The sequence below is a fragment of the Bombina bombina genome, chromosome 4 (assembly GCF_027579735.1).
Source record: "Bombina bombina isolate aBomBom1 chromosome 4, aBomBom1.pri, whole genome shotgun sequence".
NCBI classification, from domain to species: Eukaryota; Metazoa; Chordata; class Amphibia; order Anura; family Bombinatoridae; genus Bombina; species Bombina bombina.
The window spans coordinates 330,848,645-330,868,948 of NC_069502.1; the positions used below are offsets into that span (position 1 = coordinate 330,848,645).

General features: G+C 37.7%; 1 protein-coding gene across 1 annotated transcript in view; it reads left to right on the plus strand.

Moving 5' to 3' along the window:
• The window catches only part of LOC128656254 (neprilysin-like), a 302,039-nt gene that overhangs the window by 34,241 nt on the left and 247,494 nt on the right, over positions 1-20,304 (plus strand). The window contains exon 4 of the mRNA XM_053710071.1: positions 5,694-5,855. Within this exon, the coding sequence (XP_053566046.1) occupies positions 5,694-5,855 (162 nt within the window). The remainder of the gene's footprint in view (positions 1-5,693; positions 5,856-20,304) is intronic.

Below are 20,304 nucleotides of genomic sequence, written 5' to 3' on the forward strand. Positions count from 1 at the left end.
ATGCAGTAGACTTTTTGGCTCTTCATATTTTGTGGTGGTCATCATCTGCCAATGCCAAATCCTTAAGGAACTGCTGGACACTGTGTTCAACGAGCTCTAGGCATGTGTTTGCCCTCCTCCTCCCTAGAGGTGTATTTTTTTGCTTTATGTACTGTGAGGTCTACCTAGTTCAGCTGTTGCTGCCACTCCTGCTCCTGCCCTTCCTGCTCCATCATCCGCCAATGCCAAATCATTATGGAACTGTTATCCGCTGTGACCAAAGGGCTTTAGGTATGTGTTTTTTCTCCTCCTCCCCTGAAGGTGTATTTTTGAGGACTATGTACTAGGTGGCCTGCCTAGTTCACTAGCATTGTTTCCTGCTGCTGCCACTCCTGCTCCTGCACTTCCAGCTTTGTGGTGGTCATCATCTGTCAATGCCAAATCTCAGGGAACTGCTGGCAGCTGTGTCCAAGGGTCTCTAGGCACGTCTTTCATCTCCTCCCCTCCCCCCCCCGAGTTATATTTTTGAGCTGATTTACTCTGTGTCCTACTGAGTTCAATAACTCTGTTGCCTGTTTCTGCCACACCTGCTCCTGCCCTCCCTGTTCCACAGCGGTCAACATTCATTAATTCTAAATTATCAGGAAACTGCTAGCCATTGTATCCAAGGGGCTCTAGGCACATTTTGCCCTCCTCTTCCCCTGGAGGTGTATTTTTTAAGTTTATATACTGTGAGATCTATCTAGTTCAGTAACTCTACTGCTGCTGTTATTTCTGCTCCTGCCTTACTTCTCTGTGTTGGTCATAATCCATTAATTCCAAATCCTCAAGGAACTGCAGGTATTGTGTCCATGGGGCTCTATGCACGTGTTTGCCCTCCTTCCCTGGTGGTATATTTTTGAGGTTTATGTACTGTGAGACCTACCTAGCCTAGTAACTCTGCTGCTGCTGCTGTTTCTGTCACTCCTGTTCCTGCCCTTCCTGGTCTGTCGTGGTCATCATCATTTAAAGTAAAAAAGTTAAAAAAAAAATGAGTGAACTGTTATCCGCTGTGTCCAAGGGACTCTAGGCACATGTTTTTCCTCCACCCTTGGATGTGTATTTTTGGGGTTTGTTTACTGGAGGTCTACCTAGTCCAGTAACTCTGCTGCCTGCTACTGCCACTCCTGACGTTCTGCTCTGTGGTAGTCATCATCAATCAATCCCAAATCCTCAGGGAACTTCTGAACGTTTGGTCCAAGGGACTTCCTGCCGGTGCCCTTCTCTAAATTCAGTCTCCAAGGATATCTAACTAACTACAAACTTTTTATGAAGCAGGTGTGTGATAAAGTGAGGAATAGGGGTAGTTTAGCATGATGGATTTGAAAAAGAATGAAAGATTTGAAAAAAAAGAAAGTTTGTATGGAAAGGTTTTAAAGGTGGGAAGGTTAGAAGGTGGAGAGATGATATGGTGATAGGAAAAGGAAGTATTAGCGAATAATCAATATTCCCGAAATTATCAAATGCTTTTCGTTTTATTTTTTTTTAATTCTCTTTCAGCTAGATTGCGAGTTTTGAGCACTATAGGGAAATTAACGACCACAACATTTTCGGCATTATTTCACCTCCCTATAGCACTGCTATTACAGGTTTTTAAAAAGCAGGCTTGCACGGGCAATATGGTTGTGTTGAGCTCCATACCGCACCAAAATCAAGCGCTGCTTTGACGTGCTCGTGCACGATTTCCACATAGACATCAATGGGGAGAGCCGGCAAAAAAAGCCTAACACTTGTGATCGCAGAAACAAAAGCTCCGTAACGCAGCCCCATTGATGTCTATGGGGAAAGAAAAAGTTACGTTTAAACACCCTAACATAAACCCCGAGTCTAGACACCCCTAATCTGCTGCCCCTAACATTGATGCCAACTACATTACAGTTATTAATTTAATCCCTAATCTGCCACCATCTATATCGCCACCACCTACATACAGTTATTAACCCCTAATCTGCCACCCCGATATCGCTGTCACCTACATACAGTTATTAACCCCTAACCTGCTGCCCCTGACATCGCTGCCACCTACATTACAGTTATTAACCCCTAGTCTGCCGCACCCAATGTCACCGCCACTATACTAAAATTATTAACCCCTCAACCTAACCCCAACGTAACCCTAAATCTAACCCTAACCCTAACGTAACCATAACTCTAACACCCCCTAACTTAAATATAATTAAAATAAATCTAAATAAACCTTACAATTATTAATTAAATTCCTATTTAAAACAAAATACATACTTACCTGTAAAAAAAAAACCTAAGCTAGCTACAATATAACTAATAGTTATATTGTAGCTAGCTTAGGTTTTATTTTTATTTCACAGGTAAGTTTATATTTATTTTAACTAGGTAGACTAGTTAGTAAATAGTTATTAACTATTTACTAGCTACCTAGTTAAAATAAATACAAAGTTACCTGTAAACTAAAACCTAAGCTACCTTACATTAAAAACTAACATTGCAATAAAATAAAATAAATTAAATTATTAAAATACCATTTTCTAACTTACAAAAAAAATAAATAAACACTAAACTACAAAAAATAAAAAAACACATTATCAAAATAAAAACAAATTACTCCTAATCTAATAGCCCTTTTATTTTTAGATTAGGGTTTGGGCCTGCAAAAGAGCTAAATGCCCTTTAAGGGCAATGCCCATCCAAATGCCCTTTTCAGGGCAATGGGGAGCTTAGGTTTTTTTAGTTAGTATTTTATTTGGGGGGTTGGTTGTGTGGGTGGTGGGTTTTACTGTTGGGGGGGTTGTTTGTATTTTTTTACAGGTAAAAGAGCTGATTACTTTGGGGCAATGTCCCGCAAAAGGCCCTATTGATAGCTTAGTTTAGGCTAGGGGTTTATTTATTTGGGGGGGGGGTGGTTCTTTTTTATTTTGATAGGGCTATTAGATTAGGTGTAATTAGTTTAAAGATCTTGCAATTTGTTTTTTATTTTCAGTAATTTAGTGTTTGATTTTTTTGTGATTTAGCTAATTTAATTTATTTAATTGTATTTAATTTAGTTAATTTTTTTAATTGTAGTGTAGTGTTAGGTGTTATTGTAACTTAGGTTAGGTTTTATTTTACAGGTAAATTTGTATTTATTTTAGCTAGGTAGTTTTTAAATAGTTATTAACTATTTAGTAACTATTCTACCTAGTTAAAATAAATACAAACTTGCCTGTAAAATAAAAATAAATCCTAAACTAGCTACAATGTAATTATTAGTTATATTGTAGCTAACTTAGGGTTTATTTTATAGGTAAGTATTTAGTTTTAAATAGGAATAATATAGTTAATGATAGTAATTTTATTTAGATTTATTTAAATTATATTTAAGTTCGGGGGTGTCAGGGTTAGGGTTAGACTTAGGTTTAAGGGTTAATACATTTAATATAGTGGCTGCGATGTTGGGGGCGGCAGATTAGGGGTTAATAAGTGTAGGTAGGTTGCGGCGACATTGGGGGCGGCAGATTAGGGGTTAATAAATATAATGTAGGTGTCGGCAATGTTGGGGGCAGCAGATTAGGGGTTCATAAGTATAATGTAGGTGGCGGCGGTGTCTGAGCGGCAGATTAGGGGTTAATAAGTATAATGTAGGTGTCGGTGATGTCAGGGGCGGCAGGTTAGGGGTTAATAAGTGTAAGATTAGGGGTGTTTAGACTTGGGGTTCATGTTAGGGTGTTAGGTGTAAACATAACTTTAGTTTCCCCATAGGAATCAATGAGGCTGTGTTACTGAGTTTTACGCTGCTTTTTAGCAGGTGTTAGACTTTTTCTCAGCTGGCTTTCCCCATTGATGTCTATGGGGAAATCGTGCACGAGCACATACGGCCAGCTCACTGCTGACTTAAGCAGCTCTGGTATTGGAGTGCGGTATGGAGCTCAATTTTGCTCTACGCTCACTTCTTGCCTTTTAACGCCGGGTTTAGAAAAACCTGTTATACCAGCGCTGCATGTAAGTGATCGGTGAGAAAAAAACTGCTCGTTAGCACTGCACAGCTCCTAACGCAAAACTCGTAATCTGGCCGAATGTAATTTTGTTGCTAAAAGGAATGTTTTGTGGGCTTCCCATTGGAGTTAATGTGACTGAACCAAACAAAACGCGGTGATGGACGAAATTCTCACAATCTCAATCAGTCGAAAATTCAGAACGAAATCTTTTTGGCAAACCAAATAAATAGTTTCATCTTTACTAATCTTAAATATAACAAACCTGCAGGAACAGGAAAATACTGTTATGGCTTAGGGATGGGGCCTCCACTTCTAGAGGAGCACATGACCCCTTATTTGAGTGATAAGAGGTTCTTTTTCTTTCCCTTTTAAAACAAAAAAAATAATAGTCACTTCCATTTATAATCGAAGAATGACGATCACTTGCCCTACTGGGGCCACCTATGAGTTATATATATATATATGACAGGTAAAGTCAGATATCCGGGTAATCCTAGGATTACCCGGGTAAAACAGACATTATCAAAGCATTTGTGGGTAAAGTCCAAAGTACTGTAACTCCCCCATCTATACTATTTATTTTGCCTCCGCCTGGGGGGGTTCAAGGAAAGTGACCTAACGATCCTCTGGCATCCACCCCAAGTGAACCTTCGCCCCACTTGAAACCCCCAGGCAGAGGCAAAAAAGATAGTGAAGATGGTGGAATTATAGTGCATTGTATATGTTTTATGCAGTGACTTGATGATCTTATGATCTTACATCGGGCTTTACCCACAGCCGCTTGGGTAATATCTGTTTTACCCATAACATATATATATATATATATATATATATATATATATATATAGTTATAGTGGAAATATATTACAATTATGCCCTCTAGTATTTAGGGTGGAATGCCCCATTGATTCCCCTCACACACAAACAATACATAAATGAACATTATTATATGAAAGTGACAATTCTCATCTTTAAAAAAAATAATAATGCCATTTGCCAATCTAGCTGCTGGGTATTTGTCATAATTATAGCAAATACTTTACAACACTGGACCATTTTGGAGGTTCTGGCAACAACAAAGGTGCCCTTATTTTTTACTCCCCCTCACCATACTGATATAAAATAAAACAAGGGCTTGTTTTCTTATAGCTGTCATGTGATAATTATAATATTAATAATCACCTGGCCAGTCACAATATATTGCATTATTTATTCCAGGACTCAAAAATCCTTATTTGTCTTAACTAATATTTTTTTAGAAATTCTATATAGGACTTTTTATGGTCAAGTGTTTTTTTCTAAACAAAATTAATATGTAACAGGGTTACATATCCATTATGTATTTGTAGGATCGTCCTGTTTATGAGTTCTACCCCACATTAACTACAACCATTCTCCCTTCCATATTTATGGCCTGTTTTCAAAATGTGCAGCTGTGAACCTTCTAGTTCTGCCCCAGGACTGCCTTGTACCACCTTCAATATACCCAACTTCTACCACTGACATTCACTAACTCCACCTTCAGGTTGGCATAACTTTCATCTAAAGTCACCATAACCTTGCCCCAGGTCCAGGATACAATCCAGCATTTAAAATTGAATGAATGTGCCTTTTTAGTCCTTATAAACCAATTACAAAATGATTATAACTATGTAAGAATATAACAATGGAACTAAGTAATATTATAAAATCTCTTTGCATTCTTAATGTTTTTTTTTTTTTCAGCATCCCGCATCATTACCACAATGGACCCTACTGCTGATCCTTGTAAAGATTTTTTTCAGTATGCATGTGGGGGTTGGCTTAAGAAAAATGTTATTCCAGATACTGCATCTACACATGACAACTTTGCAATTATTAGAAGAGAAATTGAAGAAGTTTTGAAAAGTGAGTACAACCGTCTTAGCTTCATGGGGGGGCACTCCTATTCATTACCATTCACTCTACCTAGAAAGGTTGATATTTTTTTTTTTCAGAACACATTAAGCCATGTTTAGTTGTTACATCTGCAATAATCAATCTTATGCCAACAGGGCAGTAGACAGTATACACACAATAATACAAATCAAGTAAAGTAAAGATTTTACAAATCAGAATGAAGATAGAGTTGCAAACTTTATTATCTGGCAAAACATCCGATTCCATTGATTTTTGTTTTCCGATCAGGTAGACAAATATTTGTTAAAAAAATATATACACAGATGGATATATAACCTCTCTACCATTAGCCCTAATGGCATGAACAAAAAACTAGATATGGCTAGCTTTCTAGAATACATATACAAACAGGATAAGATCTATCTTTTTTGGTCAAATCACTGTAAAAAGTTTAAATATATATGTGTTAGCTAATCTATGAATGTAAAAATGTAAATATGTATAAGTTTTAAACTTTGTGCATTAATTTCGAGTCGAACATTGTATTGGCCCCTTTAAGCTTTTTATATTTCAACTCCAATATGGGCGGAGTAAGTAGCGCTTTAAATAGCCCACAAGAAGTATTGAATCTAACAAGCCCTGAGGAGTCCACGTCTCTCTGATGATGAGGGGGTGAAATGCGTGTCAGCATTGGCTGACCGACCCATGTGACTGACAAGCTGAGTTGTTTGGTCTTGAGCAATGTGGCAGATGCCGGAGTCTAGGAGAGTTTGCTGGATGGCGGAATTGCTCTGTTACCTGGGTATGTAGCAGTGAAGCTTGGATCCTTTCATTTAAAGGAATACAGCAGAAGCTCTTGGAGTCCGTACAACGCTTTGCATGCAACTAACTAATGCAGGTGCGACTGACAGATGGGTATGTGTGCACTGTGCTTATCGCTTAAACCGCATGCTTGCTTGGCAATACTAACCCTGCTCTATAACCACAAACTGGCATCCTTCATTTATCATACTACTACCTTATTGGGGTAAGAACCGACCCCGTTTGCCCTACCTGGTTATTCAAAAACTGGCTTTGACTGCTACATCTGTTTTCTTGACGGGACATTACTTATTAAAGCTAAACCCTAACTGTGGACATTTTTTGTTCTACACTCGTATGTGGGTCTTTGTACAGAGTTCTGTTTATCCCGTATAGCATGACCACGCCCCCTGATATTATATATTATATGTTGTTGTATGCCTATTCTTCCATATGTTGAGTGGCTATGTTCAGACAACTTAGATCCATTTTATTCTTCTCAGCTCAGATATTGCCTCCTTAGTACTTTGCGGGTTCTGAATCCTGAGTGGGTGTAGTTGGTCTGCTCATACTCATATTCTATTGTAAGGGTCTGCTCCATTTACCTATTAAGGTGCTAGTATAAGGGCATGATGCCAATACTATCTTATATTTAAATTTGGCAACATACTTCCTAAGTTACTACATTGTTTCCATTCACTATACAAAATGTATAGTTTTATTTTTTCACTCTAAAATACTTTGGACTTTGTGTGCTTGTGCAGTGTTCTCAGTGGATGAAGTCCATAGAAATATTATTTAACGTTTACATAAATATTGTCTACTGAACTCAAGACTAGGGGGCATATTTAACAATGTGCGAGCTGCACATCGCTCCACATCGAAAATGCAGACAGCATACGCTGTTGGCATTTATCATTGCACCAGCAGTTTTGGTGAACTGCAGGTGTAATGCCACCACCTGCAGATTCGCAGCCAATCGGTCGCTAGCTGTGGGTGTCAATAACCCCATCATATTCGATCGGGTTTATTTCTGTCCGCAGCCTCAGAGCAGGCGGACAAGTTATGGAGCAGCGGTCTTTAAACAGCTGCTTCATAACTTCTGTTAACGGCGAGCCTGAAGGCTTGCCCGAAACAAGGGGCCTCAAGCTCCATACGGAGCTTAATAAATACGCCCCATTGGCACTTCTCAAATATGGCTTTTAAATTATCAGATGAAAACTGGGAGGCTGACCTTTTAGCTACTCTGTCTAATAGAGGATGAGAACTAGACTAATGATGGAAAACCTCTAAATATTTTTGCAGCCTTTAAAGAATATAAAAAACTGCTAGTTAAACAAGTTAAACTGAGAGCAGAAACAGCTAGTTTGGAGAACTATATTAGAAATGATATTGTTCCTAAAGGACTTAGACTAGACCCAGGAACAATTCTAAGAGAAGATGAAGGAGGAGATGTATTCATGGAAGAGTGGAACACAAATCTCTCAAAGTGTTCCATTATTCTCATGAATAAAATGGGGAAAATAAAGATTTGAGAAAACAAAAACCTTGGCTGAAGAGGTCTTTAAAGAAGTTAAAAGCTAAATAATGATATTAAAGACTAGACTACAAGCAGATATAAAACTCCGGAAGAGTAGAAAATTGGCAAGAGACAAGGACTATAGAAAAAACTGTATTTATTGCTATCAAACCACTAGAGGATCATATGACTTGGGTACAGATGGCTCAGATATAGAAATAAATGGACAATCATCAAAAAATGGGCAGGAAGGAAATCAGAGTGCTACACAATGAGGAGAGGGGGCAGGAAGAGACACAAGAGGAGGGAGTACCAATTCCGGAACGAGACAATACCCCTCCAGACAGAGACGACAGAGGGATTACAGTCAGAGTCAGGATAGGGGACAAACAGGCCATCCATGGAGATTCCGAGGGCGCAGGGGATTTTAGAGTCCCCTGACAATGATTTTCAGGTGATCAATCTATTATCTTTTAAACTCAATCAGGCACATACGAATGTTCTAAAAAAAGGGCCTTTCATTTTGCCCTACAAATAGGGACCAATTTATCATCGGTCTGTCCGACATGATCCGCTCAGTGGATCATGTCCGACAGACATCGATGAATGCCAACAGCATACGCTGTCGGCATTTATCATTGCACAAGCAGCTCTTGTGAACTGCTTGTGCAATGCCACCTCATCCCGATTTGTGGCCAATTGGCCTCTAGCAGGGGGTGGCAATCAGCCCGATAGTCTTGACAAATTTGAGTTTATAAAAGATTTACATTGTTTTGCTAGACGAATAGTCCTGTCTCAAATGTTTAAATAAAAACCTGATTGAAGATGTAAAACTCAATAAAGATGATAGACTTGCCTTAACAGAGCTGTAAGATCTTCTCTCTGACTCTGATGTTCCAACAGGGATTAGTGACAATATTGAACTATTCCAGGCAAAAGTCAGATCTCAATTTAAACCTAAGTCTAATTGTATGCCCTAATTCTTGACAGTTCCTGCAGTTAACATGTTTGTAAAGCAAGTTGAGAAAGACTTTCAAAAACATTTGTTGACTTACATTACACATGATAATCTTACACAAACTGAGAAAAAGGCTCTAAATGAATGAATTAATGCTAAAAATGTGGTGATAAAATTAGAGGACAAAGGCGGCAATGTAGTCTTATGGGAAGAATTGAGTTATGTTCTTGAAATAAAGAGGCCACTTTTAGATAAGAACCAATATCAACGCCTCCTAACTAATCCTAGACCTAACCTCCAGTCAAATTTGTTAAGGATACTCAATGATACTATGCCTTTCTATATCCTAGACACAGTGGACTTCCGGCGTAAAATAGATGGTGTATCCATACAGCATGATGCCCTGCTTGTGTCACTGGATGTAGAGGGCCTATATTCGTCTATCCCCCATGAAGTGGGGATAGAGGCCAGCAGGCATTTCCTAGACACAAGAGGAATAGCCTACAAATATCATACTGATTTCATTATTAAACTGCTTTGCTTTGTACTTGAAAACAATGTTTTTTTTCATTTCAAATAGAGTGTACAAACAGCTCTGAGGGGCTGCAATGGGGTCTACATGTGCCCCTACTTATGTGTGTCTACATTTAGGGGCCTGGGAAATGGATGAGGTTTATCAGAAAAAATCTTTTGAGGAACACATCCATTTGTGGCTCCGGTATGTGGATGTCATACTGTTAATTTGGGAAGGCGCAGTGGACACGCTTAAGGACTTTGTTCAAGATCTCAATAAAAATGATAGAAACATTCAGCTAGATTACGAGCTTTGCGTTAAGCTTAAAAAGCAGCGTTAGCCGTTCCTAACGTTGCTTTTTAACGCCCACTGGTATTACGAGTCTTGCAGGTACAGGTGTACCGCTCACATTTTTGGCCAGACTTGGCAATACCGCAAATCCACTTACGTAAATTGCGTATCAGCTTTTTTCAATGGGACTTGCATAGCGCCGGTATTACGAGTCTGCCAAAAAGTGAGCGGCAGACCCTCTATATTAAGGTTATTAACCCCTAAATCTAAGTCTAAACCTAACCTTAACACCCCCTAACTTAAATATAATTAAAAGAAATCTAACTAAAAATTCCTATCATTAACTAAATTTTTCCTATTTGAAACTAAATACTTACCTATAAAATAAACCCTAAGCTAGCTACAATATAACTAATAGTTACATTGTATCTAGCTTATGGTTTATTTTTATTTTACAGGCAAGTTTGTATTTATTTTAACTAGGTAGAATATTTATTAAATAGTTATTAACTATTTAATAACTACCTAGCTAAAATAAATACAAAAGTACCTGTAAAATAAAACCTAACCTAAGTTACAATTACATGTGACCTAACACTACACTATAATTAAATAAATTAACTAAATTAAATACAATTAGCTAAATTAAATAAAATTATCTTAAGTACGAACCCCCCCACTAAATTACAGAAAATAATAAACAAATTAGAGATATTTAAACTAATTACACCTAATCTAGAAGCCCTATTAAAATAAAAAAGCCCCCCAAAAATAAAAAAACCCTAGCCTAAACTAAACTACCAATAGCCATTAAAAGGGCCTTTTGCAGGGCATTGCCCCAAAGTAATCAGCTCTTTTACCTGTAAAAAATACAAACAACCCCCCCAACAGTAAAACCCACCACCAACACAACCAACCCCCCAAATAAAATACCATCTAAAAAAACCTAAGCTCCCCATTGCCCTGAAAAGGGCATTTGGAAGGGCATTGCCCTTAAAAGGGCAGTTAGCTCTTTTAGCTCTTTTTTTGGATCAGCCAATAGGATTGAACTTCAATCCTATTGACTGATTGCATCAACCAATAGGATTTTTTCTACCTTAATTCCAATTGACTGATAGAATTCTATCAGCCAATTGGAATCTAAGGGACGCCTTCTTGGATGACGTCACTTAAAGGCACCTTCATTCTGTGTTAGTCGTCGGATGAAGAGGATGCTCCGCTTCGGATGTCTTGAAGATGGACCCGCTCCGCGCTGGATGGATGAAGATAGAAGATGCCGTCTGGATGAAGACTTCTGCCCGTCTGGAGGACCACTTCGCCCGGCTTGGATGAAGACTTCTGCCCGTCTGGAGGACCACTTCACCCGGCATGGATGAAGACGTCTCCCAGTAAGTCGATCCTCAGTGGGTTAGTGTTAGGTTTTTTTAAGGGTGTATTGGGTGGGTTTTATTTTTTAGATTAGTGACTTTAGGCGGCAAAAGAGCTAACTGCCCTTTTAAGGGCAATGCTCATCCAAATGCCCTTTTCAGGGCAATGGGGAGCTTAGGTTTTTTTAGATAGTATTTTATTTGGGGGGTTGGTTGTGTGGGTGGTGAGTTTTACTGTTGGGGGGGTTGTTTGTATTTTTTTTTACAGGTAAAAGAGCTAGCTGATTACTTTGGGGCAATGCCCCGCAAAAGGCGCTTTTAAGGGCTATTGGTAGTTTAGTTTAGGCTAGGGTTTTTTTTTGGGGGGTGGGGCTTTTTTTATTTTAATAGGGCTATTAGATTAGGTTAATTAGTTTAAATTTCTGTAATTTGTTTATTATTTTCTGTAATTTAGTGTTTTGTTTTTTTGTACTTTAGATAATTTAATTTACTTAATTGTTTTTAATTTATGTAATTTATTTAATTATAGTGTAGTGTTAGGTGTTAGTGTAACTTAGGTTAGGTTTTATATTACAGGTAAATTTGTATTTATTTTAGCTATTTAACTATTAGTTATATTGTAGCTAGCTTAGGGTTTAATTTACAGGTAAGTATTTAGTTTTAAATTGGAATCATTTAGTTAATGATATTAATATTTATTTAGATTTATTTAAATTATATTTAAGTTAAGGGGTGTTAGGTTTAGGGTTAGACTTAGGTTTAGGGGTTAATAACTTTAATATAGTGGCGGCGACGTTGGGGGCGACAGATTAGGGGTTAATAAATGTAGGTAGGTGGCGGCGATGTTAGGGCTGGCAGATTAGGGGTTAATAATATTTAACTAATGTTTGTAAGGCAGGAGTGTGGTGGTGTAGGGGTTAATATGTTTACTATAGTGGCAGCGAAATTGGGGGCGACAGATTAGGGGTTAATAAATATAATGTAGGTGTCTGCGATGTTGAGGGCAGCAGATTAGGGGTTCACAAGTATAATGTAGGTTGCGGCGGTGTCCGGAGCGGCAGATTAGTGGTTAATAATTATAATCGAGGTGTCGGCGATGTTGGGGGTGGCAGATTAGGGATAATAAGTGTAAGATTAGGGGTGTTTAGACTCGGGGTTCATGTTAGGAGGTGTAGACATAACTTTTATTTCCCCATAGGAATCAATGGGGCTGCGTTAAGTAGTTTTACACTGCTTTTTTGCAGGTCTTAGACTTTTTTTCAGCCGGCTCTCCCGTTGATTCCTATGGAGAAATCATGCATGAGCACGTTACACCAGCTCACTGCTGACTTAAGCTGCACTGGTATTGGAGTGCGGTAATGAGCAAAATTTTGCTCAACGCTCACTTCTAGTCTTTTAACAATGGGTTTCTGAAAACTCGTAATACCAGCGCTGTAGGTAAGTGAGCGGTGAGGGAAAACTGCTCATTCACACCGCACAGCTTCTAAAGCAAAACTCGGAATCTAGGTGATTGTTCTTACACTACAATATAGCAAAACTGACCTGGCTTTCTTGGACATTAACATAAAAGTAGAGAATGACATTCTAGTGACAGAGAACTATCGAAAACTAACAGCCACTAATAGTATACATTCAGCTGAAAGTCATCACCCTGTTCATCTAAAAACATTGATTCCAAAAGGGCAGTTTCTTCGCTTGTGCAGAAATTGCTAATCAGTAAGCAAATATGACAAACATGCTGCACAGATGGAAAGTAGATTTTTAGTAAGAGGATACTGTAAAAGAATTTTATCTCAAGCTAAAAATGAGGCAAAGCGGAGAAAGCGTGACTCTCTTCTGTTTGCAAAAGATAAAGATGAATTCAGAAGTATAAGACTTGTAACTAAATACAACTGTCACTGGAACAGTTTAAGAAATATACTTAAAAAAAAAACTGGGATACTTTACTCAGTGATGAGAATGTAGCTAAAGAAGTAAAATGATTTTCCAGGTCTCACAGCAAGAAGAGCCTTAAATCTGAGGGACAAGTTAGTTAGGAGTAAAATCCATAAACATTGTCTCACAAGTCACAAACTAGTGGGCAATTTTCCTTGTAGTAAGTGTGTAGCCTGTAAATTGAAGGTAAAAAAAAAAAAAAAAATTCTGTTCAAAATGAGGTGTGCAAATTAAGATATTTTGTAAACTGTAACACTGAAGGGGTTGTCTATTTACTGTCCTGTTCCTATCCCAGCTTCTATGTTGGAAAGACTAAAAGGATCTTGAAAGACAGGATCCTTGAGCATAGGGACGACATCAAATTCAAAGTTCAAACCAGTAGTGTAGCGAGACACTTTGAAGCATTTCACAACAGCAACTCTGATTGTATGAGATTTGTTGGCATAGACAGAGGCATTAATAATGGTAGAGGGACACATGTTCGTTTTTTGGGACTTCCGGCTGGGGGCAGAGTGAACAGGTAGCCTGCAGGTAGTTGCCGCCTGCTTTGTCTCTTTGACTAAAAGATCCAAACTACTCTCCAGTCTCCCGCAGTGTACCTTGCCTTAAAACGCACAATTGGGGCCGGTACCAGATCCCAGGATCGCGGAGTAGAAGTCCTTATGATGCAGCAATTGCCCTTTTGCTAAGAGCACCCTTGTAAACCCTCACGACTGAGGGAGGATACATCGCTGAAGAGAAGATCAGAGAGAGCCTGAGGTACTTGGTTTAGTTTTAAAACCGTGGTTGTGACATCGTCCAGGCAAAAGACCAAGACACAGATACTCTCTACCTATAAAATCCGCATTATAGCAGAAGAAAACAATAAAGGTTTGAAGCAGAAGATACATTTACCCTAAGCTATTAACTTTAAAACAGCTGTGAATCACTATTACCTAAGTAGCCGTGCCGAAGGTACACAGGACCGTGGGCACAGGGGATCCAAGGCAGAAGCAGAGGGATGGAGAATTTCCATGGCCCTCTAGATACCTATGCTCCATATCGCCTGTAGTGACTCCTTGCCTTGTCGGAGAAGCTCTGACACAGAGCCGGAACCGGGTTCCTTAGAGAAGAAGGTGTGAGACTGACAGCTGTGTTTGAACCAATCCAGTCAGACGCTTTTTACACACATTGATATGCTGACAGCGTAGTAGTGGAAACAGCTCACTCGGGTCCTGTCAAGGAGGTGGCGACGCACCGGCTCTGGGTAGGTGATATAACAAACGCCCCATGTTAATTTGTCCAATATAATGAACTTGGAGTATAAGCGGAGGGCGTTAAAGCAGGAAAGTTACAATATCTACTGGACAGATATTACAGGGCAAGCCTGCCTGTTATAAGATATTACTGTTTGGAGTAAAACTCGGCATAATTATACGAAACCAAGAGAAGATACACTGTTATGGGGTTATGTTCGGCTCCCTAGGAAGGAAGAGGTGAGCCCGGCAATAGTGCTTCTGTTTAAACCTGACTATGTAATGCTGAGATACCCGCCTATGTCAATGGCGAGCCTTTGAGGAACTGTGAATTTAGAGACTCTCCATACAGGTTCGGCAGCCTGTGACTTAGGTTGTTTGGCTGTGAGCATTACTGGTGATCTTTGACATAGCAACTAATATAATTTAATTGGCATTGTAAGTGACCCCTATGGGTGGCAGTAAGACTTTCTAAACAGGTTGCGTTTTGCAAGTTAAGAGATTTGTTGCTATAAGGCAAGCTTCTGTGGTGGACTGCTAAAACAAGCACATCTTGATACTAAACCGTAAGAAAAAAAAAAAAAAATGCACCTTGAAGTTGGAGTCAGCCACAGTCATTCTTGTTTTAGGTTCAATTGAGACTTTACAAAATATAATCTGTTTATGACTTGTTTTGTGGGTTACTGCGGTCTGGTAAAGTGAAGAACCTATTTGATCATTGGCTCATATAGGATTAATGTTTAGCTTATGGGGTGGGTCACCTCAGTAATATGATTGAATTGTGTATGTTGTTGGAGATATGCATAATAAGTTACATTCAACTATAGTATTAATGTCTGTAACTACACTTGTTGAATATTAGCGATGATGTTAAATTAGTTTAAAAGGTAACCAAGTATTTTCTGTATAGTGTTTCAAGGGTTTTCATAATATTATAATTTTTATAATCCAGGTGCTTACTAAATGTGCCTGCACATAAAGCTTAATGAAGACTCAGCGCTAGTTTATATGTATTAAAATACTTTACATTTGTTTGCTTTTTTCTGAAAACATTCAGCTCCCATATAAGGAACTACAATAGATTGTTTAGGCAGAAACAAATTAACCTTTCCAAATAAGCTACCAGCTTTCAGATACTAAATTTTAGTTATACCTCCAAAACATTGAGCTTGAGTTGGTAGCGAAGTAAGGGAAATTTAAGATTTGTAAGGGTTAAATTAGGGCTTTTTTTTTGTTGTCTTAAAAGTAAGTACTTTTAATTGAACCACAACACTAGATTTTTCACATATATCACAAAAGATTTATTGCATTACACATTTTCTTTTGCACAGAGAAGATTAAGTAATCTTTGGCTGAATACAGCCCTTACTCACTACCTGTTTTTTTGTTGTTTTTTTTCTCACACTCTATAAGTCACAATCGCACTGAGGTGAATGGATAGGTTTATTTCTAACCAAAAAGGCTCTTCACCCAACATGCCCCCTAAACAAAAAGATAAGAGAGGAAATGTTAAAAATACAGAGGTATCTTTTGATACCACGCAAGAGCGAGGAGTAACACATTTTTGTTTCAATGATATGTCAGAATTCACTGCGGAAGTGGCGAAAATGATCACGCCACAACTAGAATTAGTTAAGCAAGAAATAAAGTCAGACATATCTAATCTGTCTGCTGAGATCAGGCAATTAACAGCTAGAATGGAGGAGGTGGAGACTAGGGTGTCTGACCTAGAGAACAGAGTAAACTCTCTGGGTTCTGGAATAACTGTTCAGGACAAGGCCATCTCGCAGTTACAAGCTCGAATTGAGGACCTCGAGGACAGATCGAGGCGTAACAACCTAAGAGTTATTGGCCTGTCTGAATCAGTCAAATTTCAGGACTTATTACATTTTGCTTCTGTCATCCTTCCTCAGGTGCTCCTGATCCCCCCCCCCCCCCCAACACCATTTTTGATTGAGAGATCCCATAGAATGGGAGCACCTAGAGAAAATAACACAATGAACAAACCAAGACCTATTATTTTTAAATTTGTAAATTATGAGGATAAAATGTTGTTTTTGAAACAATACAGGAAACTTAATTCTCTTTATATTGATACACATAAAATCCTGATATTTCAAGACTTCTCCTCTGAGACCATGGCCAAAAGAAGAGAAATGTCCCTTTTTTCGCAAAATTTTTGGAAACAGAATGTAGTGTCAGACTTGTGTACCCGGGTAAACTTTTTATCAGTAAGGCAGGAACTACGTATGTAGCAAATAATAGTAACAAAGCGATATCCTTATGTAAGGAAATGGGTATATCTTGAAGGCGAAGTAACAGGAATGGTTGCACAGTATATTGCTGCAGAGCTAAGAATGGATTATGTTGTCATTATAAAATTTTGGGTTCTGAATCTTTATTTACAGATTTGTGAGTCTGTAATATGTTGTAGTAGAAGGAGGGGAAACAGAGGAAAATAAATAATAATAAAAAAAATCTGTATATTTTTATCTTGTTTCTCTTTTTTTTTTTTTTTTAACCTCTCCCCTGTTCCCCCTCTTTTTACCATTTTTTCAGCAGGACTGGGATTGGTAGGTAACTTATTATATATGATTCATGTTAGCTACACTTAAATTGGCTTCCTGGAATGTAGGGGGCATAAATTCCACAATTAAAAGGAAGGCCATAATTAAGAATCTTGCAAAATTGAAATTAGATATTGCATTTATACAAGAGACCCATCTGAATTTATCTGAGACTTTGAAACTGCAGACTAGTTGGGTGGGCGAAGTCATTGCTGCCCCCTATAATGCTCGCAAGAGAGGTGTGGCTATACTTTTTAATAAAAACTTGGAATATAAAATAGAAGCCTCTGTTATAGATCGGGAAGGGCGGTTTTTAATTGTAGAAATAGTATATGAAAAAACATGGTATGTGCTTTGTAATATATATGGTCCAAATAAAGTGGATAAGAAATTTTGGGAAAAGATGCTGTTATATTTACACAAATTTACAGGTCAAAATCTTATAGTAGCGGGAGACTTTAACTTAATGGCGGATCCTATCCTAGATAGAGCCAGTAAAGTTTCTAGGTTTCCACATGATAGGAAGACACGTATTCTACAGAAATTCTGTTCACAACTAGGGCTAATAGATATCTGGCGCTCCCAAAACCCAGACCTAAGATCCTATACATGCCTGTCGAAAGGACAACAATCTTTGTCTAGAATAGATCTCTTTTTGGTTGCTGAAACCATGATTGGTTCAGAATGGAAAGCAGATATTGGTGAGATAATAATCTCAGATCACACAGTGATTACTTTAACGCTTAATACATCAAGGAATCAAATGTCAGGTAATCAGACTATTTTTTTCCAAAAATATTTGCTGAACAACATTAACTTTCACAATTGGCTGAATAACCAATGGAGAGAGTATGAGTGCTATAATAAAATATATAAAGACAGACCTGAGGTATATTGGGAAGCTGCCAAAGCCGTATTAAGAGGTAAGATCAAAGCGTATATGTGCAAACTCAAAAGGAGAAGTAGACAACAAGAATCCCAGAGCTCCAATCATGTAAAGAATGCATGCAGAGCATATCTTGGGGATAGTACCAATGAGAATTGGCAGAAATACACAAATGCCAAATCGGCATGCGATGTGTTTATTAGTCAAAAAACTACATTAGAGATGCAAAGACAAAAAGCGTTGTATGGCGGCTTTGCTGGTAGATCTGCCAAGTTTTTAGCCAGATTAACTAAAGTAACTAATAGAAATGGTATAACGGCCATCAGCTCTAAGACGGCAAGGTTTACTAACAATCCAGACATTATTATTATGAACCCAGAGGAGTGGTATAAACTAAATTTCAACAATTGTTTCCTAGAATGTAGGAAAAAAATGGAAGATTGGAAAAATCTTCCTATTTCCCTAACAGCTAGGGTTATGCTTATAAAAACTATTCTATTCCCAAAACTATTCTATCTTATACAGAATATTCCAATCGCTATACACAATTCGGATATAAATAAACATAACAAGGTGTGTTCTAAGTTGCTTTGGAAAGGAGCAAGAGCCCGTATTTCAGTGTTGCGTCTTATGAATAATAAAGAAGCGGCAGGACTTAACCTTCCCAATATACAATCTTATAGTCTAGCGGCTTGTGTAAAAGTTGCGGTTGACTGGCTCACAGAACAAGGACAAGTCTCTGCAGTGGCATGGGAAGCCTCTCTAGTAGCACCTTTTCGGTTAGATGCTATCTTACACTGTCCAATTACAGCTCTCCCTTTGACTCTGTTCTCACTTATAACATTTAGAAACATTATTATAGCGTGACAAACATTTTGCGGGCTTACGGGTTGTTCCCCCTATGTCTCCAAATATCTACCTGAAATTCAGATAGAGTTGATGGCACCACTCATAGATTTTACATTGGGTCTTTTACCGTTCTGTAATAAGCTCAATGGCCTTAATATTCTACAGTTAATAGGGTTAGGTGCTATGTATCAACAGTTACATTCCAAATATGTTAGTTAAAGAAACTAACAGAAAAGATACTAAGTAAGCACTCAAATGACCCTAAATTATCTGGAGTTGAAAAAAGATTCACACAAATTAAAACATTAATCTTTATTAGAAATATTAAAATATGGGTTTATTAAAACTAAAATGCTGGTATTCCCAGTACAAAGACTGGATATTTGGGGACTCGAACCAATTTATATTACTATCTGGTGACTAATAAAGAAACCAACGGCTAGAAATATCAGTAACTACTAGTAAAAATTAGGATCAATATAATGTGATGAAAAGATATATATTCTCAACAAAAGCAGCACTTATTCATTCCTATTGCTGCATGTTTATAATTCATCACAAACATAGTGTGTGGTAATAATCCTATGTATTAAGAACATAGGTAAAGTGATGTAATGGAGTCGAGATATGATATTGCAAATTTACTTAAATGGTAGCATGTAATAAATTACATATGATTGCTCGTAATACACTACTATGAAATAAACAATATCATGATTATCAAGCGCACTAAGCCCTTGAGATATTTAGAAATTCCCCTCTAAAAGGTGGAAAAATTAAAAGGTTTATACAATTCACCTTTATAGGTTGCTTGGTAGTATAAATCCTAATGGTAGTCACTATATAAGGAGTTAATATTTGAGTAACTATCAAATATTAATGTTCTCATACGAAATATTGACAGTACTTGAGAAAGGTAAAGGTACTCAAAAATGCCAGTTGCACTATCTATACCAAAACTGTTTCACTGATTTTGAATCAGTGATTTATATAAATCAATATTTTAAACAGTACTTGTCATACTGATATGTTCGTATATCTTGTATTAAATCACTGATAATATAATAAGGCTATTAATGGTACGTTAGTTGGTGTGATAGGAATTATCAACTAAAATAATAACAGGTGACTGTCAGTAGGATTCCTCAATATATGTGAATGAGACATAAGGGAATTAATAGTGCTTGGTGTAAACTTATGAAATCATAGAGCTGCTTGTCCGACCCTGATTCACAGTACAATTGGTTACAGCACAACAGATAAAGCTGAATAATTAAGTTATGTCTGAACGGCTAACATTCAGCCTCAATACGAATATTAAATCAGGTATAATTATATTGTGCCCCTGAATTTCATCTAACTTAAATTACAGAGTCCATTGTTAGTTAAATTGCACACTGTATTCGTATCTTTGCAATATTTATATATTTGGGAACTCTGCCAAATTGAACGCTTGTTAATATTATGTATCAAAGGCTAGAATGAGTCTAGTCCTGTATTCGCTGCTGTTAGCAGTTTCAAATTACTTAGTAGCAA